Source organism: Euprymna scolopes, chromosome 8 (assembly GCF_053919585.1).
Source record: "Euprymna scolopes isolate OS-2025 chromosome 8, ASM5391958v1, whole genome shotgun sequence".
Taxonomy (NCBI): Eukaryota; Metazoa; Mollusca; class Cephalopoda; order Sepiida; family Sepiolidae; genus Euprymna; species Euprymna scolopes.
The window spans coordinates 4,599,504-4,625,685 of record NC_136489.1 but is presented as its reverse complement, the minus strand read 5'-3'; the positions used below and the strand labels follow the sequence as shown (position 1 = coordinate 4,625,685).

At 32.2% G+C, this 26,182-nt stretch overlaps 1 protein-coding gene across 1 annotated transcript in view; it reads right to left on the bottom strand.

Annotated features, from left to right (window-relative positions):
- Nucleotides 1-476: 476 nt before the first annotated feature.
- LOC145283489 (uncharacterized) overlaps nt 477-26,182 on the bottom strand; it is a 184,096-nt gene continuing 158,390 nt past the window's right edge. The window contains exon 2 of the mRNA XM_080132313.1: nt 477-1,038. Within this exon, the coding sequence (XP_079988439.1) occupies nt 614-1,038 (425 nt within the window). The 3' untranslated portion in view covers nt 477-613. The remainder of the gene's footprint in view (nt 1,039-26,182) is intronic.

Sequence of the window (26,182 nt, the reverse complement as noted above, 5' to 3'; positions counted from 1 at the left end):
ATGTAAAAAAAAATTTTTCGTGATAGAAAAATCAGTTATTCTATATTTTAATTCATTCTATTTTTCTTCAAAATATGGACATCAATAAATAGTAAATAGTATTGTACATTAGTTTAATAATAATAGTTTAATAATAATAGTTTAATAATAATAGTTTCATAATAATAGTTTAATAATAATAGTTTAATAATAATAGTTTAATAATAATCGTTTAATATAGTGGTGCATTTTATAATACTTTCGTAAATTCAAAACACTGAAAATATTTTAGTCTATTTTTAAAAATTAAAGAAAGAAATCAATAACCATTTCATTAAGCATAACATCCTTTTTATAAATAAATTCAAAACAATGAAATAACGACATCGCATTTATTATTTTATAAAGGAAATAATCAAATATCATTAATTTTTTTAATAGGTATTTAAAAAAAAATATGTGAAACTTCCTTTTAATTAAAACTAGACGTCCGGTTTAGTAGGATAAACATGTTTATGTTGGTGCGAGTTTTTATCTGACACTCTTTGCTATGCACTTCAAGTCGACTTTTCTTCTGATTCACCCTGTTTTATTTAAAATCTTTTTTGTTTGTTTTTTGGTTGTTTTCTTTTTATTAATGATGATAAATCATGGTAGATGGGCCCGTTGTGTAGAACCCAAAAGGCGGCAACAAAGCGTGCGGAATTAACTGAGGTCTGGATTGGTTGCCGTAGAGCGCAGCCGCAGCCGGAAACGTTATACTCAACGCGGGCGGAAGCATCGGTTTGGCCGCCATCTTTAATTTCTCGATCTCAGCTTCGTGCAGACGTTTCGCCTTTGCTCTTCGGTTCTGAAACCAGATTTTCACCTGCGTTTCTGTTAAGTTAAGAGACGCCGAGAACTCCGCCCTTTCTGCGATCGATAAATACTGTTTCGTTCTGAATTTTCTCTCTAGGGCTAGGAGCTGTGAAGTGGTGAAAGGGGTCCGCGGTTTTCGGTTTGTCTTGTGTTTTCGAAGCGTGCACTTCTGCGCTGTAAGACGGGGTGGACTTCGGCTCCCTGTCAAAATAAAAAAAAAATTAATTATACTTAATATACTAAGAATATTAAGAATAAGTACATTAATATTGAAACTATAAGAACATAATGCTTTGGATATATGTTTGAAACAGCGTTACTTTTCATTTGTAACGGCTTTTCTTTATTGCTGGATATGGTACTGTTTCGTGCCCCTCGCCGCAGTTAACAAAACTAAAATAAAACTGTATGCTTACATTACTCACACAATTGCTAAGAATACATATTCCATAAGCCAGAACCATGAATTTAAAAATTTAGAATTTCACCAAGTACATATATATTACTGACGCTTACTCGCGCACATCGATCCTTATCAAAATGTATTATTGAATATGAGACAAAAGTCGATATAAATAAATTATTTTCCGTTATCAAACTTATTTTTAAGTTTCTGTGGGGCGGGGCACATTTAGGTAGATTTTTTTTAGTGTTTTACTCGTAAAAGAGAAAGTCAACGGAACAGTCGAATAAGTATCTCATTAAGAGATATGGTGTTAGCTCCTTGGTTTTTGAGAACTTCGACTGAAGTCAAATGAAACCATAGAAAGATAGATAAATAGATAGATAGACTAAAAGTATACTCGTCCCATGATGAGCATAAGTAATAAATAAAGTATTAGTTTAAAATTTTAATAATTCATTACTTTGGAGATTATGATGGGATTTCCGTAGCAGCCCTCAAAGGCAATGTACAAAGAAAATAACAAATGTGCCTACATTACTTACTATGCTTCTGAGAATACATTAATAAGGATATCATGAATTATAATGATACCATGAATCATAATGATATCATGAATTATAATAATATTATGAATTATAATAATATCATGAATTATAATGATATCATGAATTATAATGATATCATGAATTATAATAATATCATGAATTATAATAATATCATGAATTATAATGATATCATGAATTATAATGATGCCATGAATTATGATGATACATTTTAATAGTTTAGAATTTTACAAAGTCCATGCATATCATTTATGTTCACACAAGAGCAAGTTTCTTTTTGCTTCTATTTTTTTTTTTTTTTTTGTCATTTCACTCCAAACAAGGCACGGTTCCATTTACTCATGAGGGAGTACTGTTTGGGATCAGATTTCCAGAGATAATATTTATGGAGTTAAGCAGCAAGATATCTGTTTGCATTACACTTTAATTTCTGCATGTCAGTACAGTCAGGGAAGCTGGAGTCCGGAAGGGAATGCCAACCTGAAGCAGTTCGAGGGAAAAAGTTATTCGAGTAGAAGACTTTACAGCATCTGGGGATTTCTACAGTGTAGGGTGGGATTTTGCTGCTTGCCGAGTTTGTCGAGGATATTGCCGTCTAAGAGGTGCTAATGCTTTGAACTCATCAGAGCAATTGCCATGGAAATACTTGTAAAACAGGCACAAGGATGCCACGACAGAGTTTAGTTGATAATTCACGACCTATCAGGTTGGTGAGTCGTTTTTTAACTGAAATTGCACTTCCTTTTAGAGATCGACTAGATATGTTTCCGGTTAAATTAAAAAAGGCAAAACTGTAAATGGTAAAGCTAATTATATTTTAATTGATATTTTTTACCTTATTTTTTTTTATTCACTACTTTTTCATTAAATTGTGCAGCTAAGATATATTTTTAAATAAAGATAATTTCGAAACATTTAAGATCTTTTATGTATGGTAAGCTATGAGTGACTGTTGCATTATGGTCAGTATTAAAGAGGCAGTGAAGATCAAGTGCTTAAAGAATGAATGGGACGCCTTCCTATCATGGCCGCCTTGAAGTCATACCAATTCTTCTTGAACGGCCATCTTAAATAATGAAATTCTACGAAAATCACAACTTCTATTTCTGATCATAGTGTTGTCTTACTGTCCCCCAGACACTCATCCTAATCCTGGAGAGGCCTTTGGGCCTTGATAAGTGGTGATGCCAAATCCCCTAAAAATGTGCTTTCATAATTGAAATGTCATAATTATAAGTAAGATAGACAAAGAATAGCCATAGATTACATTGTTAATGGCGTTTAATCATCATGTAAAACAAGTTGTTCAATGAAAATTTTTTGGTTCTCATGGACCTTTTGTCTCCGTGTTTAGTCTCATTATTGTGTTGAAGGATTAAGATGAGAAACATAAACGCATCAAAAACACGAACCGGAACTGAATCAGAAACGAGATAAAGAAAACAGTAAATAAAATAAATTCAGCTGTTCTCCATTACTTTTAAATCGGAGATGATTTCCAAATGTGTTTCGCAAATTACTAATGCAGCATATTTTATATTCTCTGTTATGGAAAGATAACTCCTTCTCGGCTTTTCCAACTTTTATTTTTGTTCCATCAAGTGCCCCTTTTTTAGACAATGGTATATCCTCCTTGTTATCGTTTTAAGTTTTCTCTCATACTGCAAGAACTTAGACACCAGGATCGAAAGCTTGATTGAGAAGTCAGCACCACGGGAAGGAGCACTCTGACCTACACAAGGTACCTAGGCAGCCCCGTCGGTATTACCAGGTAGGGACGCTTCAGTCTCAAAGAGAGAAGGCGAGGCCTGGGAAGGTAGACCGCCTAGAACTGCACATAACTAAACTTCTACCATAAAATCAATCTCTGCTTATTTGGAGAGCTGAGGTTAAAAATTAAATTGGTCTTGGATATAAATTTTCCTTGAGAGGACACGAGTGTACAAACACTATTTTTATGTGTGCGTGTGTGTATTTGTGTGTATGTGTGTGTGCGTGTGTGTATGTGTGTGTATTTGTGTGTATGTGTGTGTATTTGTGTGTTTGTGCATGTTCGTGTACGTTGTTGATATTGTTGTCACTGCTGCCTCTGTCATATTTTCCGAAGTTTGGAGCCTAATAAGACCGGGTCTATTGCGGTATTTCCCGACCGTCTGGGCTTCAAGGTGACAACGAGTGAACATTTTTTTTTTAAATTAAAAGTAACTCGAGGTAGTTTAAAGTCCCACACAACAGTAATAATGTCGACAAGTTATACGTCGACGAAAGCCTCGACACAAGATGAGAAAGATTAGGCCGCCCAACATCAGATAAGGGGGAAACTTGAGTTGGAGTTGTGGGGATCATCCGACCCGCCTGGTGAATGACGGGTGGGTTGGTCGGTTGGATGTGGTCAGGTAGAGGAGATGGATAAATATGATGGTGAGAAGGCAAGGTTTTTTTTTTCTGGACGCTGGTGGTGTACGTAGCTAAGGATGAATGATCTAGATGGGATGGGTTAGGATGGGGAAGTGGATGTCGTGGTTCCTTGGGGTCGACGAATACACACGCCAAGCATCTTGTTACGATGTCGTCACTTGACGGGTAAGAGAGTGGCGTCCGCTAAATTTGAAGGTATTCGGTCCCTAATTGAACACCTCTGCATATTTGCGAGAAGGATATGAGACTAGATGTCTGCTTAAAAGCGCCGACTGGTCGCTAAGTCTGCAGACGGCAAAGCCAGTAATCGCCAGGGCACAAGTGGCAGAGACTCACAAATACATATGGATACATACAAGCATCTAAATATTAGCACACACACTTATTCACACACATACACACACACATACATATATATATATATATATATATATAAAGAGAGAGAGAGAGAGAGAGAGAGATGTGTAGATATATATTTATATTAAAATATGAGTAAAACGAACGAGGTTATATATATAATATATGTATATAATATATATATATAATATATATATATATATATATATATATATATATATATTTACTTGCCACTGGTATTTAACAGTGTCGACTAAGGAGAGTTGTGGTTGGAGACTGCGCACCTCCTACCACAAAAGTTCACTTCGTGGGTATCCATAGTCTGTCAAATACAGAAAGAGCTTCAATATATATATATATATATATATATATATATATATATATATATATATATATTATGAAATCATTAAGAACATTTTTTCTGATACTTTCCTGGCACAAGCAAAGAGCAGGGTATTCTGATGCAACACACTAATTAATTTGTCCTTAGTCAATGGGGGGCGTCTATACTAAGACAACTTTATTTTTTTCTACTTCTAGAGTGCCGCCTTTGGGAGAGCTTGTCTCCCCCCATATTAAAAACAACCTTGTGTCACATTTTGTTTTCGTAGGGAATCAAATAAGTGCCTACTTTTGCTGTAAAATACGTGTTCAAAGAAAGGTTCTTGGTTCTCTGGGACCATGTGTCACCATGTTTGTAGTCTCATTTTTCTTTGGACGGAGTAAGATGATTAAAATTAACTTATCAAAAGATGAAAAGTTGAACTCACAAATGAAACCAAATAAACAAAATAATAACTTAAATAAAATCAATTCAGTTATTCTCAATTTTGAATATACATATTTCTTATTGTTCAATTTCGAATAAATTTACAATGATGTAAATTTAAAATGTGTGATTATTTAAGAAATATTCGTTTAATTTTCTCTCAGTTGCGATTTTATTTTTTTCAGTTCTGAATAATTTCATGTGCAATAAATGAATGCACCACGAATCACTTCCGGCAATTGCTGAAGCAGTTTACGATGTAAAAATCACTTTCCTTTATACATCAATATATATTTGGTAGGGAAGCTGTTTATGGAGTCACTGCTGGAAATTTACGATATAATAAATTTATGTATTATATATATATATATATATTTTTTTTTAATTCAAAATTGCAAAGTTAGTCAAAATTAAAGAAATAAAGCACAGCTTCAAATAAAACAAAATATATTTTCAAAGTAATTACGCACGAATTCATAGTTAATGGCTATAATTCCGCGTGGCAAAAAAAAACTGCAAGAAAATAAAACGATTTTTAATCAAGAAAATGAGCAATTGATATTACAAAAATACATACTAATGTATTTTTTTTTTAATTCAATTTTCACCCCAAACAAGGCACAGTGCCACTTTGAAGCAGGGGGCTACTATCAGGGACTTGATTAGCGGGGTCATTATGAAGGGAGATGAGTAGAAAGATGTTTGTTAACATTACACTTGAACTTCTGCATATCATTGCAGTTGGGAAAGCAGAATCCCGGAAGGGAGTTCCAAAGACCCGCAGTTCTGGGGAAGAAACTATTGGAGTAAAAGGCTTTCTTGCACCTAGGGATCTCTACTGTAAAGGGATGAGACTTAGTAGCTTGTCGGGTTTGTCGGGGGTAGTTACGTCGGGGAGGTACAAGTGTTTGCAGTTCGTCAGAGCATTCACCATTAAAGTATTTGTAGAACAGGCAGAGGGATGCAACATCTCGTCGATGGGACAGAGGCTGAAGCCTAGATGACAGTTCAGGACCTATCAGGTTGGCGACTCTCTTTTGAACCCTGTCTAGGAGCGAGAGACAAGCAGCAGATGCACTAGCCCAGATGTGACAACAGTAGTCCATACATGGGCGAATGGTTGCCTTATAGAGGTATAGGATATTGTCAGGCGTAAGTAGTTTTCTAGCACGGTAGAGGGAGCCAACCTTCTTTGCAGCAGCCTTGGCAATGCTCTCAATGTATATATATAGGATGGTATCAATATAGAATACCAGCATGCTTCGGTGACGACGTATGCACAAATGGTAGACAAATGACGGATACGATAGTAGCAATATGGGATAACTAATATATATATATATATATATATATATATATATATATATATATATAAATTTTTAAATATAATTATCTACTGACACGTGTTTCGTCGTCTACAACTCATCGGGGTGGTTGAATCTAGGGAGATTCGAAATCGGGACCACCGTAATAAGAGGCCTAAGTTTTAGTTAGTCAGTTATTATTTGTTGCACTTTGATTGCACTCGAAATTTTATAAACTCTAAAAAATCGATAGGCAATCTATAATAATGAAAGCTTTTTATCACCAAAATTTAAATGTATTTATTTAAAAGCAAGCTATATTTTATATTCCTCGAGGTTTTAATCACATTTTACTTCATGTTTACAATTTCTGATTTTTATTATCATTTTTGATGACAGTTTCTTTCGAAACGGTTTCTCCATGCGCACCTTCAAGATATTATATCTCCCTTTGTAAAGATGAATAATTACTTTCAATTATGGTTATGATAACAAGTAATCAATTCTGTAATGAAGGGAGATAAACTAATTCAAACGACCAAAACTCAATTATCGCGCGACTGACAAAAAAGATATGCAATATTTCACAAAAGTCCTGAAAAGGGTTGATAAGTCGTTTACTAAAAATATACAACGAACTACTGGCATAAAAAAATACAAATACGAATGTTTTCCCGCGTCTAGAAAAACGTTCAGCAGAATGATAATCTGTAGTTGAACCCTGTTGATCACGATCCCATTGAAGTCAGTTTAAACATGAAATTCAACGGAAACTGTCCGACGGAGCCACCCACGCGTGACGGTGAATGACTAAAATGCGGTTGTTGAGGATGTACGAGGTTAAGGATCGGGTGAGTGAAGGGGGAGATCGACCACTTGATACGAATCTACGAAGACGCCTGTTGAGTTGAGTGCAGGTTAAATAAATACTAAGTGCGGAATTGAGTGGCTCTTTTTTGTCGTTGTTGTTCGTTTCTCGTTACGTTTCTTTTGCGCGATCGTTACAATCCATCAACACGAATGTTTTTGTGCGTATGGGTGTTCTTTTTTCATTACTACAACAAACAAGGTGTATAGCCACTTTTAAGTGAAGGGCTACTAATCGGTGGAATATTTGGGGGGTTGAGTAGCGAGATATTTTCTTGCGTTGCATTTAAACTCCTGCATCTTAGTACAAGTCAGGAAATGCACACACGTATATATATATATATATATATATATATATATATATATATATATATATATGTATATTATTTTTTAAAATATAGTTATCCACTGACATGTGTTTCGTTGTCTACGACTCATCAGAGTGGCTGTATCTAGCGAGATTCGAAATATGAGTCGTAGACGACAAAACACGTGTCAGTGGATAATTACATTTTAAATATTAATAATATATATACCGCTCTCCATGTAGGGGTACAAATTGGTTAAAAGGGAAACTTATTCCCAACTCGCATTTAGGTAGAAATGCACTTTCGTAAATAATTGAATGCATTCAAAACATATCGCTAAAACCAAAACAAAACAACATCTATATATATATATATATATATATATATATATATATATATATATATATATAATTATTTCCACAGTCAAGCAACATCGAAGCAAACATAAGCCAAGCAATGAAAGACGACAAACCGGAAGTTCAAGACGGGTTTCCGGTTTGTTGACTTTCATTGCTTGGCTTGCGTGAAAAATAAAGTTATATATATATATATATATATATATATATATATATATATATATATATATATATATATATATATGCATATATATATATATGAGAAAGTATGTATATATAGAGATATACAGATTTTTCAATATCTTTAATGAGTTTGTTTACAAGCTTATAGACACATTCCATATATTTTCATTATTTTCTTATTTGCGCTACGAAACAGGTGCTGTATGTTTGCGTGCTTAAAGGAATAAATTGTAAGATAGTGAAGATTTTAAAAATTCAGATAATAAAAATGTAAAATAGAAGGCAAGAAACAAAATGGTGTGAATATGTTAAACCGTAAAACTTTAAAATTATCCGTTAACCGAAACAACTACTTTATGAAACTCTTTTTTTTTACCACCAGTTCGTTTACTTGCAATTCACATAATGCTAGACTTACACCAATGAGGGGGAAGCGATATGCATTAAAAGCTGCTTATTCTCTCCATACAATGTCTAGAACCCCCTCCATATATATATATATATATATATATATATATATATATATATATATATATATATATATTTCATGGCAGGTGCTCATCTGAACTCCAATCCATGGTCCCCCCTCGCCAATCTTTCACGAAAAACACCCGTCTAGCTGAATCCACTGTGAAAAATTTCCCCCACTCTATATCTGTGCCTAAATCAAAACGCGGATTTCATGAGCAAAGCTTCTTTCTTAGAACTGCACGCCTGTGGAACTCTGTTCCGTCTGCCTGCTTCCCTCCGGACTACAACTTGGATGTCTTCAAGTCTAATGTTAACAAATTCCTAATGAGCCGCCCCCCTAATTAAACACTTCATAAAATCTCCTCACTAACGTGATGTACTTACAATAACCCTTATCCCTGAGTGGCTTCCGGGCCTTGATAAGTGGTGATCACTGTGTAAAAAATATATATATATATATATATATATATATATATATATATATATAATTCTTTATTTTTTAAAAGTTTGTTTTTGAAATTACTTTCATGTTACTTTCAATGTATACCGTTTTCGTTTAAATTTAGTTTAGATTGTTATTTAAAAACCATTCACCGTTAATTTTGAGTTTAGATCACTGTGTCTATTTAATAGGGACAGAGCATATATAGTGCAAAATGTTGTTGAAAATTCAAAGACTCACGTCGCTTTTTTTATAACCTTCGTTTATTTCCTGGATTTTTTCCATTACAACTGTTTCATTGATGAGTTGGCAATTTTACGATTTATGTTTCCATAAAAATATCCTGTCCCCACCAACTATATATATATATATATATATATATATATATATATATATATATATATGCTACAATTAAATATATATATGCTACAATTATATATATACATATATATATGCTACAATTATATATATATATGATGATTGCAACGTCTTTTCAGAGAAGTGCCACTCCCTCAGACATTTAAAGTCCATGAGCCCAAATGCCTGAGGGAGTATCTATACAAAGATGATGTTACAGAGTCTTAGCTTTGTACGACAGCTAAGTCTCTCTCTCGGTTCAAAATGTTGAGATCCAGCAACAAGCAAGAGCAAGATAGCCAGCAACAAATTAAACTGCAGACCAGCTTAATGCGGGTACTGGTCTTCCGCTTCATGGTTTTTTAAATCAGAGATTTGCTTCTCCTAGAAAGGTTGCCTTCACCACGGCTTACGGGAGCCTCTCCACCCCAATACACATATACACAAACACAAATATACACGGTGCTAGTTGGCCGTTGACCCAGAAAAGAGTTCATTCGCCCTTTGGAAGGTCTTGTTTTTAATCCTTCAGGGAGACTAGCCGCCCTCCTCACCAAACAAGTGTGGTGGGGGAACCAGTTTAGTCGCCGGTGACCCGACCATGAGGCAGGTAGTACTGGGTTACATGGTACCAGTAGCATATGACATGATCTATATATATATATATATATATATATATATATATACATGCTACAATTAAAAACAACCCAAAACTCATTTATGAAGTACAATAAAAAGGTAGCATGATTTATATCCTGAATATCCGACACTAACTGGAAGCCGATGAAATATACTTTACATTTAAAAACAGTTGTTTGAATAAAATCCACTGACCAAATGAATCATCATTTTGTCCCTTCCTTTCAACCAACTATATATATATATATATATATATATATATATATATATATATATATATAGAGAGAGAGAGAGAGAGAGAGAGAGAGAGAATAAATAACAAAAAGTTATATTCCAAAATTCATGATGTTGACCATCTTATAATTTATTTCTTTAATTCAGTTGACTTATACAATTCTTGAAAATATATGTTTTGTAGCGCAAAATCAATCAATTAATATATCAATCAATAAATCTATTTTGCCCTTAACTCATCAGAAAAAATAGCAACAATCAATCCGTCAAAGAAAATGAAGTGTGATTTGACATGATTAAAATCCGAAAATTGGAAGAGAATCTGCATATACCTTTTTCTTATTTTTCCATTACGCCATTTGGAATTGATTGATTGATATAATAATTAAGTGATTGATTTTGCGAAACAGATATTGTCAAGAACTGTATAAGTCAACTTAATTTAAGGAATAAACTATAAGATGGTCAACATCATGAATTCTGGAATATAACTTTTTGTTATTTATTCTCTATATTGCTCTGTAATTACATTGAGCTTCTTAAATAAGGATTGGTATATATTATAAGAAAATATATTTCTACAGAAATATATATATATGTGTGTGTGTGTGTGTGTGTGTGTGTGTGTGTGTGTGTTTGTAAGCTTGTAATTTAACATTCATTCTACTTTTTAGTTTTGCATATCCTTTCCTGCAAAGACATCGTTATCGATAATTGTGTTTCGCAAACAGTAGCCAAAACGCGATTTAGTATTCTAAGGCAATTTACTGTTCCACCAAGAGGCGTACTAATCACCTGAAATCAAAGCGCATTCACTGCAAAGCGTCGCTTTCGTACAATGCGATGCGTCTGTCTGGAAAATCTCGCTCATTTCCACACGTCTTTATTTGAGAAAATGTGAACTGCTGCTCTGGGCAATTTTACTTAAGTGCTACAAATATTTATAAAATCAAGGCCTCAGGGCCGAGGGCAGGCATTTTCGAAATATCATCAATCATTGGGCCGGGGCGAGAAATTAGCTAGTGCCGATGATCGATCAATTGCAACGAAAGTTCCTAAGACAGTACCCGTAATTTTCGTTGAATTATAAATACGTACACTACACACACATGCACACACGTTAAATTATACATATGTACACATATGTACATACATGTACACACATGTCTATTTATATAATTACTCACGTATAATCATACCTGAAACACACACACACACACATACGCACATATATATATATATATATATATATATATATATATATATATATATATATATTTAGTGTATCTATAGATACATGTCTCAATGTATGTGTTTGTGTGTGTATGTATGTAGATAAACCCAATTGGATCTTAAATTTCTAGGCTTTGCTGGTCATTGAAAGTCTCATGTACTACATATATATATATATACATATATATACATATATATATATGTATATATATATATATATATATATATATATATATATATATATATATAGTACATTAGACTTTCAATGACCAGCAAAGCCTAGAAATTTAAGATCCAATTGGGTTTATGTACATACATACACCCAAAATTGCTACCGATATATATATATATATATATATATATATATATATATATATATATATATATATATACATATATTTATATATATATGTATATATATATATATATATCGGTAGCAATTTTTCTCTCATGCATGTTTCATCAAACAGTAGGGATAATTCCCCTTCGTTTCTCTTGTGATATTGTTTTTTTTCCATTTGGCGAACCCCCAATAATGATGATAATAATCTTATACTAATAATAATAATAATAATAATAATAATAATAATAATAATAATAATAATAATAATAATATATTCTGCGGTAATCAAATGCACGCTAATTATAAAATCGATTAAAACAACAATAATATCGGACATAAACACATTTCCACCATTGAAAAATATTCTAAACTTAGATTCATCATTTATTGTAAGAAAATTAAAACAACTCATTTACTAATAAGAAATAACCTAAACAATAATTTGCTAAAAACTCACAACGCTGTGTATGTTTTTAAATATCCTACAGGGAATGTGTCTTTAAAAACAACTCGGGCAATGGCATGACTAGAACTAGTATATCTTGCTGCATTATATGTCAAATGTATTCCCTTAACATCTTAATCTACCAACAACTTGCAGCACATGACACCCCCAAAGACGAATTTAGAAACATATTAATGAAAATATACACCGCCATTTTAGCCGTCCCACATTGTAACCTGCCCTTCCCCCAATCATTGAACTCCTACTCATTCGCGTAATAAACCGACCATCAATCAGGCTCACTATGAAGTGAATTGCACGCTTAATTGCTTTAAACAATTTCTATCGACTTTTTTAATAACTACACTAAACGCATTTTTTAATTTCATCGCTCGCTTGAAGATAACTCCTGGAAGTCGAAAACGATCGCGACTATGGTGAATTTCTTTTTTCCATTCGAACATAACGTTCGAAGATAAGCACGCTAAATGAAAAATGTAGGAGTTGCAAGAGGATCAAGCAGTAATTATCCCTGCTGTTTAATAAAATGCATGTATATATATATATATATATATATATATATATATATATATATATATATATATATAGAGAGAGAGAGAGAGAGAGAGAGAGAGAGATAGATAGATAGATAGATAGATAGATAAGTGCGCGTGTGTGTGTGCTTACAATTGTCAAATTAGACACAGAATGAAGTACCGCTGCCACATTTGGGATGGAGCTTCTAAGAGCATCCTATCCTGTCTTGACAGTGTCCAAAACCGTCTTACGAATTTAGTGGGCGAGAAACGTTTTGCCTTCCTACTGCCTCTCCCCCGCCTTTTTTTTTCTCACAGAAAAGGAGTTGGGAGTCTATCTCTGCTCTATCATTACGTTCATGGCAAGTACTCGACTAGCCCCCGCCCCCATGAGAGGTTTGTGACAAATATTTTTTTTAGCCACAAAAACTGTCAACAATTTTTTCTTACTCTGTATCTGTGCCGTAAACTAAACGTAAATTCCATGAGTAAAGTTTCTTTTCTAGAATCTTTTATCCGTGGAAAAACGATATTGTGAGGCTGCTTCCCTAGTTACTATAACTTGGTCATTTTTAAGTCAAGTTCCATCATTACTGATCACTAATTGAGTTGTCTACCCTGCTACCTGACACTTAATAACCCTTATCCTTGAGTAGCCTCTTGGCTTTGATATATGTTCAAGATGGGAATGGAGTATACTAACGGATGCCTAACATTCACCCGCTCCCGCTAACTCAGATATTTCAACCGAGAGATATTTTTAAGATTATGACCCTTCCTTTAAGTGCAATTGTTTTGATCTTTATTGCACTTGGTTATCCGGATATATTTACCAGGTAGTTTTTTTTTGTTTTTTTTTTTTCATGAGTCGAGTTGCTCCGATAATAACTGGAAGGTTAACCTTTAGATTCCATGCGTTTTCTTTTTTCATGGAATATAGAAGACATTGTTATTTCGTTAACTTTTCCCTTTCGATTCGGTTTAACTCAGTATTTTCACTGTTTTCTATTGAGGTTGCTTCTTTCTTCTTCTTGTCCCATATTACTATGCCATGTTCTATGGCTCCGTTTTCTAGGTATGTACGTGTACGAATGAGATATAAATGTGCGTGTTTATGCAGATTATATTTATGTAGAGCATAATCATATATATATATATATATATATATATATATATATATATATATATTCGCGCATAAGCCTGAGGAACCCTAGAGTGGATGAAACGCCGAATATTCAGTGTAGCTTAATCGCCATATATATTTTTATAAATTACTAAGTAGCTTTACCTACGTATTGAGCACTTTTGAAATAAATACTTACGGTTTACGCATAAATCTATACTTTCGTATATTAATTTTATGTGAGTAAATTAAGTAGTTATATATATATATATATATATATATATATATATATATATATATATATATATATATATATATATATATATACTAACTGCAGTTATTCGGTTTTCTCTGATTATCAGAAGTATCGCATGTCTCTCTCACACACACAGACACATACATACATATATATATATATATATATATATATATATATATTTACATACATATTAGGTCGATTAGTTTTACGGAATTTTAAAGTTTCATTTCAAATTCTGATATCGATCAACATACATATTTATCCATAGCAATTAGTTTTATTGTGATTTGTTTTCTTTGGGTCCAAATTAAAACGATTTAATCACGTCGAACTAATCAACAACTATAAGGCTTTTCATTTAAATATATTAACGTTTGTTTGGCGTTTTTTAACAGCTGCAGGAAGGGGGCGGGCATTTCACGTGCTCCTTCAAAGTGAACATTGTTTTCTTAAACACTTAATATGTCATAATTAATATAATTGAAGAACAGTGAATACATCACAACAACAACAGAAACTCAACATCAATAACAATATTATATATATATATAAATATATATATATATATATATATCTTTATAATAGCCCCTATTTTCTATTTATTATATATTACTATTACTTACATATATACAACCTTTCTATTTTTTATTCTCTATTTTCCTCCTTCCTCTTATTGAATACTTATCTCATTCCCTCTAGTATTTATTTAGAATTTGAATATTTCTCATAATTTTTTTCAAATATCAACATTTTATACTTTATATTTTATACCTTATATTTTTACCTATATTTCATACCTTATATTTCATACCTTATATTTTAATACCTTATATTTTATACCTTATATTTCATACCTTATATTTTATACCTTATATTTCATACCTTATATTTTATACCTTATATTTCATACCTTATATTTTATACCTTATATTTTATACCTTATATTTATACCTATATTTCATACCTTATATTTTATACCTTATATTTCATACCTTATATTTTATACCTTATATTTCATGCCTTATATTTCATACCTGTATTTTATACCTTATATTTTATACCTTATATTTTATACCTTATATTTTATACCTTATATTTCATACCTTATATTTTATACCTTATATTTTACCTATATTTCATACCTTATATTTTATACCTCATATTTTATGCCTTATATTTTATACCTTATATTTCATACCTTATATTTTATACCTTATATTTTATACCTTATATTTTTACATATATTTTATACCTTATATTTTATACCTTATATTTTATACCTTATATTTCATGCCTTATATTTTATACCTTATATTTCATACCTTATATTTTATACCTTATATTTTATACCTTATATTTTTACCTGTATTTCATACCTTATATTTCATACCTTATATTTCATACCTTATATTTTATACCTTATATTTATACATCATATTTTAGACCTTATATTTCATTCCTTATATTTTATACCTTATATTTTATACATTATATTTCATACCTTATATATCATACCTTATATTTTATACATTATATTTCATACCTTATATTTCATACCTTATATTTTATACATTATATTTTATACCTTATATTTTATACATTATATTTTAGACCTTATATTTCATACCTTATATTTTATGTTCTGTTACGAGTATGTACATCATAAAGATTTTTAGTGTTTTTTAAATAAGTGCAATTCTAAGTATTTCGAAACCTGTGTTATAGGTATGTATATATAATATACTATATATTATATATGTGTGTGTGCGTGTGTGTGTAATAACACAAACTAACATTCTAGCCTTTTCACATTATTATTCATTTCATCTCTTCAACCCATTATTTACCAGGTGATGCCTAATAGCTAGTATTGTGCTTACACTCGATACCTAGCTAAATAGATAGATAGAAATAATTAAATTTTAATTAGAATATATATATATATATATAGAGAGAGAGAGAGAGAGAGACAGAAAGAGAAAAAAGAGAGAGAAAGAAGGAGAGAAAAATGAGTGAATGAGAGAAAGAGAGAAAAAAAGAAATATCAGAAACATTTCATTTGATTTATTCAATAGAAATAGGATATTCCACATCTGTAATGATTTTTTTCAATTTTAAAATTCATAAAATCAATTTATGCTTAATTTAAAAACAATACATTTCATTTGAGTTTTATTAGTGGGTTTGGTATCGGAACTTAAATTTCGGTGCTAACCAATTCAACCTAAGTGAAATTGATATTTTTACCCTTCCGAGACTGGGCTGGCATTTGTGACAATATTGTGATCTTTATTTCGTTTCTATTTTTTTTTTGTATATTAATTTATTCGTGGGATCAGGGTCTGAATAGGCTACAGAATGTTAAGTTTTTCTCCGTTTAACTGAATATATAAATAATAAATTAATACAAGCTTTTAATGTAAATTTTATTTCCATTTTAGAATGGCAAATGAAACCGTCTGTTAAAATCATCCGTTGTTAGCACAGTTTAGGAAAATATATTTGATTTTATTTCTCTTATTACTATTACTTACCAAAATATGTTGTCTGAATAGCAGAACTTTTAAAGAATGAGTTTGGAGATCCCATTATAGCAAAATTTATTACACTATTCTAACTCCGAAAATAGAGGATAATCCCTGTGATGATGATCTCATGGAAACAGAACATATACTACACTATGCTCTAGTTCGAGAGTTAATGTCTTAGAAGATGATCCCATGACAACAAAAAAGAGGGTATACATTCTGCACGCTTGTGAAACTCTGTTCCGTCTGCCTGCTTTCCAGTTGACTACACTATGGTCATCTTCAAGTCCAACATAAATAAGTTTTTGATGCATCGCCCCCTTAAGTAATCTAATTTAACAAATTTCCAATACTAACGATTGCTACGATATTGTCCTAACTAGGAGTAATTAAACATTGACTACCGTGCACTTTTTAATCCTTGAGCTCGTGTGGCCTCCGGGCCTTGATGACTCCTTTGTAAAAAAAAAAATCTACTATCGTAATCCACATAGAGGTAATATCTGGGTGGATGATATTCTGCAAAAAGGACAGATTCTACACTATCTACTATTCAATGTGGGCAATACTAAGAATATAATTACGAGTTTACGTAAGAGTTCTACCCAAGTTACGTAAGAGTTGACGCAACGGATATAAGGTCTTAGTTTAATAAGTTCTTAATTTTAGGATCTTGGAGATTTAAATTATGATTCTCAGTGTGGATGATACTAAGAATATAATTAAGAATTACTTAAGACTTATGTCCGATCATAGAAGAGTAAGCTATCGTCGTGGATAAAATGAAACAGTTCGTTTAAAATTAAATTCAACATGAGAACGAGTTAAACTATACGCATGTAAAAAAGTTGAAGGTTACATCGGCTGAAACGTTGTGAGACTAACACGGTGAGGATAGTCGTCTGAACAATCCAACTGATACACTTTATCCTCATCTAAAAAACATGTTAAATCGAATCGCAAAAGTCTGTGATTGACGCGCTGAATCAAAATGGAGGGTTTCTTCTTTAATTTTTAGCTTTGTAATTCTGTGAATGTAGTTCATTTGAAGCTGTGGCCAATGAACTGTTGGCGCGAATTAATAAGTCAATTGCGCAGAACGTATAAATCAACAATTATGATCAGAGATATGCAAATCTCCCCTATCGCCCACCTGGCCGGAAGTGTGATGTTGAAAAACCAAAGAAACTGTTCCGTTTGCGACAGGATTGGGTGTCTAGTAAATTAATAAATGTCCGTTTCACCGGATAATGGCTAATAAGAACACATGCACTGAATCGACAGGTGTCTCTCGTTGCAAATAGAAATGCTTAATTATTCGAGCGGAACTTATCTACTCGTTGTAGATACTAAATTCTCTTGTAGGTGAGATAATGTACGCGCTAAAATGGAGTACTGTTGTCGAATCTGGGCAAAGCTCGGCTCGATCTATTTAGCCTTGATAGAGTTTAAAACCAGCATTGACACTTAGTTGGTGATGCTCTTTTCTCTTCCCTGCAACCTCTTTCCCACAGAAGAGACTTGCAAGTCTATCTCTGCTCTATCGTTATTTACATGGCAAGTGCTCGACTGAACTCCAATCTATTTTCCACTCCTTGCAAAACTTTCACAAAAGAGACTCGACTAGCAAGGACCATTATATACGATTGCCCGCCACACTGTCTAACTGTGCCTAAATGTAAACGCAGATTCCATGAACAAAGCTTATTTCTCAAAACTGTATAGCTATGAAACACTGTTCCGCAGCTTTTCAGTTGAATACAACATGGTAGCCATCAAATTCAATGTAAACAAGTTCTTGTTGAGCTGTCCTCATAAATAATCAAATCCTACCAAATTTAGATCATTAACGGATACTACAGTACCACTTTACATTCATTAATAATTATTCTCGAGTGAACTTCAGCCTTGATAAGTGGTGACTCTCAAGTACAAAACTGCTTTCTGATAAACGTACATCAGCAGTTAATAATGTAAACAAATACAAACACATTATAATTTGGGCACAATGGTGTACGTGCCTGATTGCTGAATACCATCTAAGCTATCGTGTCTCAGCTATATAAAAACACCCACCATGTCTCGTCACATTGAAGAGCTGGGATAGAGCGAAAGAATTCGCTGTGGATGACAACATTTCGTAAAATAAAATAAAAGTTTGCTTCCGGACTTGAAGCAAGGGACCTGCAAAGATCATCGGAGTATTCCAGAAAGCGGGAGGGGGGCTTGTTCTTACTCAGACTCTAGAGAATGCCACAAGTTGTTCTCAACCATAAATCTTTGATGATGGCCTGTGTAACTACTCCTAGATAGGAAATAATAATAATAATAATAATAATAATAATAATAATAATAATAATAATAATAATAATAATAGTGAAATCTAAATGAAAATACATAAGTTTGGAAACTTATCAACATCAATATAAACACTAGACAGCCACCTGGGAATTACGATGAAAATAAAACATAAAAAAGATTTAAAAAAACGCCACATGAACCCAATGGAAGGAGAACAGCAGAGATTGCATACACTTCTCCCGCACTTTTATATACACGCACAGACACACACACAAACATGCACACAAACACACACGCACACACACAAAACACACACGCACACACACACCCAAATGTGTGCGCACAATGAGATTGAGCCAGCCTCAGTTGATATCATACAAAATAGTCTTAAAGAGTAAAAGACGATAAACCGATTGCAATAAATGAATTAAAATTAGAAAATTAAACGTGATGTCATAATTCAATAAGTATTATTGATAAAGGTTGATTGCAACCGAACTTTAAGGTATTTTTTGGTATCTTTTTTCAGGATTATTATTCCTTTTTTTTTAGTATATACCAGACACTCATGCCTTTGTCTCACTCTCTCTCTCTCTCTCTCTCTCTCTCTCTCTCTCTCTATATATATATATATATATATATATATATATATACGAGCAAACAGTTAATAAAATGAAATGAGTTAAAAACATATTTAATATGAAAAGGAAACACTAGATAGGTGGATAGTTCTTAATACGCGGAGTTTCGAAGAAATACTTTTCTTATCATCAGAGGGTAGGAATTAGCAAAATGCGGGATCGGATTTTGCATGCAAAAGTATTTGATGAAACAACAAGTCAAAGATTTTACTTAAAAACAAAAAAAGTGAAGCAGAGGGAATATAGTGAAGAAAAAGGTGATTACTTTATTTTATTTTATTTTATTATATATATATATATATATATATATATATACATATATATATACATATATATATATATATATATATATATATATATATATACACGGTATCGGGAAAACATCGCAAAGATTGTACATCACGTTTCAGCTAAAATTCGCGATGCAAATTATTTGACAATAGAATGTTATTAATAATACCTACAGTTATCCCATCGCTGAACACCATATAGATAAATGTTCATCTTGTTTTAATTTTGATGTTCTGTATTTACAATTTTACGAAGTAGCACTCTATCATTTGAGGAATATAGAAACATTCAAGTTAAGCTTTTGAGGCATCCTCTTTGTAAAACGAATCTTCTTGAAGTTCGTGTAGTTTCTATTTGATTCATTTTTCTTTTCTTCCGATACAATTCCCGATTCTGATTCTTTAAAACTCTCTAAATATTTTACTATAAAATTGTTATCTTTCGCTGATTACAGTAAAAACGTGTTAAATGTGCACATATTTTCTCAAACGTAACGGAAACTCATTTCGATCTATAGAATTTAGCTTTTGTACTAGTTCAAAGTCAACAAATATTTTTTTTTATCTTATAATTACTACCAGAAGTGTAAGATATTATGTTAAACAAAATCAAATGAAAAGATAATTAAAAGAATCGTTTTTGGTATCGGAAGAAAGGCACACATTTTTCCGATTTTGATACAGCCAAGGGCCCCGATACTTCCGATTCCCGATTCCGATTAATCGTCTCAGTATATATATATATATATATATATATATATATATATATATATATATATATATATATATATATATAATTAGTGTTTTTGGAAAAAGAAATCCAGCAGAGTGCTCAATTAAAAGGAAAATCCGAAATACAGACAGTACCAATGACTTGTCTGATCTAACAACTTTCTGCGCACACTTGACTGTCGTATAGACGGTCGGGTTTCAATCCTAGCTTGAGGCAGTTGTCTGTCTAGCCGCACTGATGAGCTGTGAAACAGCAAAACAGTACTGTATGTGGATGTCTGTATATATATATATATATATATATATATATATATATATATATATACACATATATGTCTATTTATATATATATACATATATATATATATTCTTAAAAAAAGTTTGAATATATTATATAAAAAACACCAAAAAATACCAAATAAAAATTACACTCCTAGGTATCTTAACAAAGTTCAATATATCGCAGACTCAACACTTCCACGGGATAACTTACCGTTGAAAAATTCACAAATACAAAGAGGAATTCAACTATATAACAGCAACATATCTACAACTTAAATTGAAAAATAGAAAAAAAAAGTATTCTCTCTTTACAATGTAGCTGTTTATACATATATATATAAGCTAACATTATTTGCTTGTCTGTTACGTAGCTTTTACATGATTGACAATCTTTAAATGTTGGAGATATGATGAGACACATTTACAGATTGTACTTAGGAAAGTGATATTTGTATATTATGTTGTTTTTTTTATTTCAGGACTTCTCTGGTAATGCATGAGAATATCACTGGTTGGCAAAATTGCAAGGCCGAACGCTATTTGTTCTGACGTCACAGAATTTACAAATGTAAGTCAGACATTTATCAAACATGACACTGGTTGGTTTTGTTACTGAAAACGTACTGACCTCACCCATCGTTGCTTAACTCGAGTCAAACAGATCCTATAAATACATGAGTACCGTGTGAAATTGAAAGGCTGCGGAACAGGTTGTGTATAATTGTAGCGTTCATCTCGCTTAAGCATAATTATGTTTTGGACGTCAGACATGTTGCATGGAATACGGAACAGCGCATAAATTGAGTCGCCAGTCGGCCAGTTAGCGGAGACGATTTTCAGCTATTAAGTTGTCTCTCGTTGAGAATAAGTTGTTGGAAAGAAAAAGGGAAAATGATACGCAATTATCAAATAAAGGCGTGTAGAAAGGAATGGATAGAAGGAAATTATGGGAGACTGGGGGAAAGAGAGGGAGAGAAGGGGAGAAAAGGGAGGGAGAATAGAGGAGAAAGAGTAAGTGAAAACGAGATGGGGAGAAGGAATAAAGATTATGATAAAATGAAACTAGGAAAGAAAGGGAGTATGGGATACGATATGTAGAGAATATAGGAAAGACAATAGAGTAAAGGAAACACAGAGCAAAATGTTAGAAGCCAGACAGAGATGCTGGTGAGAAATAAAAGATAAGCAGAAAAAAGAGAGGCGTATGAAGATATATAGAGAGGTTAAAGAAAGACAGAGTGGAAAAGAAGGTTAGAGTTCGATTGCGATGAAGGAGATAAAGGAGAATGGGTTGAAAAGAGAAAAATGTGCAAAATTGAATAGAATTAAGAAATGCTCGTATGAAATAAAAAAGAAGATATGCAGGAGGTGGAAAGAAAGATAGCGAGGGGGGAGAGAGAGAGGAAGAATAGGAGGGCGGTTTGAGGAGAGACAAGGGAGAGAAAACGGGAGATTAAAAGAAGGGAGAATGTTAAATAAAGGGAAAAAGACCAGAGGGTGGGATGTTACGTTATAGATAAAAAAGTAGGATGAAAAAAATGAAAGAGAAAAGCAACTGTAAGAAAAGCAAGAGAGAGAGAGAGAGAGAGAGGGGGAGAGAAAATGATTTTATAGAACAAATAATAAGAAAAAAGAGTAAGGGAGAATGAAAACTCCATACTCCGCGCATCGGTCCACAAGTATAAAAGTAAAATAAAACAAAACACAATAAGCACAAAACTTGACACAGTCTGCAAATATCTACACAATAAGATGCACATTACGTTCTGTCGAGGCTATGTTTGTCTGTTGATATCAGCATATATCGGTCTCTGAAGGCTTTCTCGATCTGGTCAAAGCCACGACTTGCTTTCACTATATCCAGTCGCATCTGTCCTCCTATCTGTTGTCAACTGTCGGAAACTCAGGAGAGTCCATAAAATGTCTGCAACTGCCCTAAAATTGTCACAGAACTCATTGTTACTTCTAATATTAAGGCTAAAATTTAATGGCCGATCCCTTTTCCCGTTAGCGCCATTATTTAAGTTTCCTTCTGTGTTCCTATGTGCACAACTTTCTCTATCCTTGTTCTGCTGATAAACTTACTTCCGCTTTTCCCCCCCTATTTTTTTCTCTTTTTACTATCCAACACCTGTGCACTCATCGAAGTCGATCTAAACTAATGAACGGATCATTATGAATTGAGGAATATATATTATAGTCAGCCATGTGCGTAACATAATCACATTATATTTTTGCAAATATTCGAATGATTTATCAGTATCGGAATCCGAATCGGTATCGGAGTCGGTATCGGAAAATGCTATGCCTGTTTATCAATGCTCCAAAAGCAATTCTTATTGTTGATTTTGTTTATTTCTTTTTGTTTAAAACTTAAATTTCCATGAAATAATAAATATTTATTAACTTGGAATTACCAATAAATCTAGAATATATAGATTACTCCAACTAGAGTATTTTTCGCTTGCGAACTTATATGTGCTTATTACATGTTCCCTTATTTCTTTATTTTTCTTCTTTTTTTGTAATCTGACCCCCAGCCTCAAAGAAAAAAAAACTCACATTAAGAAATCGTAAAAGAATCAGAATTGGTAATTGTATAAGAATCGGCAATTCTATCAGAATCGGGAAAAATATTTGAATCGCTCTGTCACTAGTAAATATCTAACAACGAAAATCAACGAAGTCAATTTAAACTGCATGTGTTCAGGTATTTTTTTCTAAGCACACCTTTACTATTTTATCCAAATCTTTTCACAAGAACTCTGCCACAAGCGGAGTATTTATTTATTCCACATGTAGAAACAACATGATCACATATATTATAGGTTATTGGTTCAATGATTCATAAGTTTAAATACACAAGTTTATGAATTTATTTTCTTGAAACTGCAGAAATTACATCTTCTGCTCTTTTTTTACTTTCATTCAAAGACTTGACTCAATAAAATACTAAACTATTTAAATTGAAACAGAAATTCGTCTGTCGTGAGCAATCGAATTTTATTTATCTAAATCGATTAAAAAGAACTGGCACTTTTCATTGGGTACTATAAAGAACCTTGCTAAATTCAAAGGTTTTTATTTTTAGAGACGTTTAACTTACAGCATAGTTATGTATGTATGTATGTATATATATATATATATATATATATATATATATATATATATATATATATATATATATGCCTGGTTGCCAACAGAACACTTTTAGCTTGTTGGCGCATTTACCCAGGATTTGGCGCAATTACCCCAAAGTACGGAATGTACATATATGTTGTTTTATTATAAAAACTATTTTTGAGAAGGATATTAACCCATCATGATTGGTATATACAAACCGTGTACGTTTCAAGTAAATGATAAAATATACACACAGAGACACACATTGTGTTTGTGTATACATAGGTGTATATATATATATATGCATATATATATATGCATATATATATACGTATATAGATAGATACATATATGTCTATATATACATGTATATATATTTGTATGTATATGTATATATATATAAATATATATAGAGAGAGAGAAAAGGAGAGAAAAAGAGAGAGAGATAGAAAGAGAACATAGCTTTGCCATCGATTTAGCAAATACCTGTATCACTAGATTCTACTCATATGTGATTAGATTCCGAAAAGTTAAATGTCACAGAACGGGTGGACAACTTGCTTAGGCGTATTATTATACCGTTCATAGGTCACTTAAATTTAATATTTTCCTATCTTTATATTTCGTATCATATTCTAACATATCGGTCTATCGCTCACCTATGAGTAAATGACTTCAGTTCCGGTTCTTTGACATCCGGTTTCTTATCATACCAAAGGTTATAATAATACTAACTGTACTTACTCAGTGTTTATTACATTGTGTTTGTTCAATTTTATTCAAATTAATAGTTTTTAAAATAGAATTTTAAAAATTCAATTTATTTATCACACAATCGTTCGTTAATAAAATAATTTTAAGTTAGAGTACTTTTTATCGTTCTTTATAAATTTTATTGAAATTAAACAGAGAACTGATTTGTGGCGTTTCCATCTTCCGGCAGATAAAGAGAAGCTACCGGTAAAGCAGCCGAAGATGTCGACGATGTTAGACAATCAGCACTAGCGTTTAACCGACATAATAAAAAAAAAAAACATGTGTTTCCTTAATAGAAAAATGAGACTTTTCTTTGTCGTTATTGAATAAGAAATTCTTACATATTTTGATTTTAATCACATTTGTTCTCACGTCTACAAAAATAATTTTTTTATCAAAACTTGAAAAAAAATAAAACAAATTTTTTTTTTTGGGGGGGGGGGAAGAAAACATTGGATTTGCAGTTGGTTTCCGTGTTTTGTCTAAAAATTTAAATAAACTAACATAATTTTCTTACACAAAATAAGAATGTTATTAAAATAACAAAAAGATTAAAATTTTTGTATACATATATCGTTTTAAACATTCGAAATCTTTCGTTAAACAGTAAGTATTTGTGTCGGCTTTTCCGGGTGCTTACTGTAAGTAAACTGTCGGTGAATGCCGACGCGACTGCGGGTCAGGTTCTTGATCAGTACTGAGGATAAAGCTTTCGACGTTTAATACATGAAGATTTGGTAAGATTTGAAAGTGACGACAAATACTTCCATATTTGATTCATTAAATGCTACTTTTTTTTACTCACGTTCACCGTTAACAAATTTCATCGCAACTTGGACACTTATTGGTTACTTATTGGAAACCATGTCTAGGAAAGATGTACAAAAATGTTGGTTTACATTACATTTAAATTTCTGAATATCAGTGCAGTCAGGGAAGCAATTAGCAGGAAGGGAATTCCAAAATCTAGCTGTTCGAGGGAAGAAAATATTAGAGTAAAAACCTTTCTGGCATATAGAGACCTCAACAGTGAAATGGTGAGATTTTGTTGCTAAGTGGGTTTGTCGGGGATATGTATG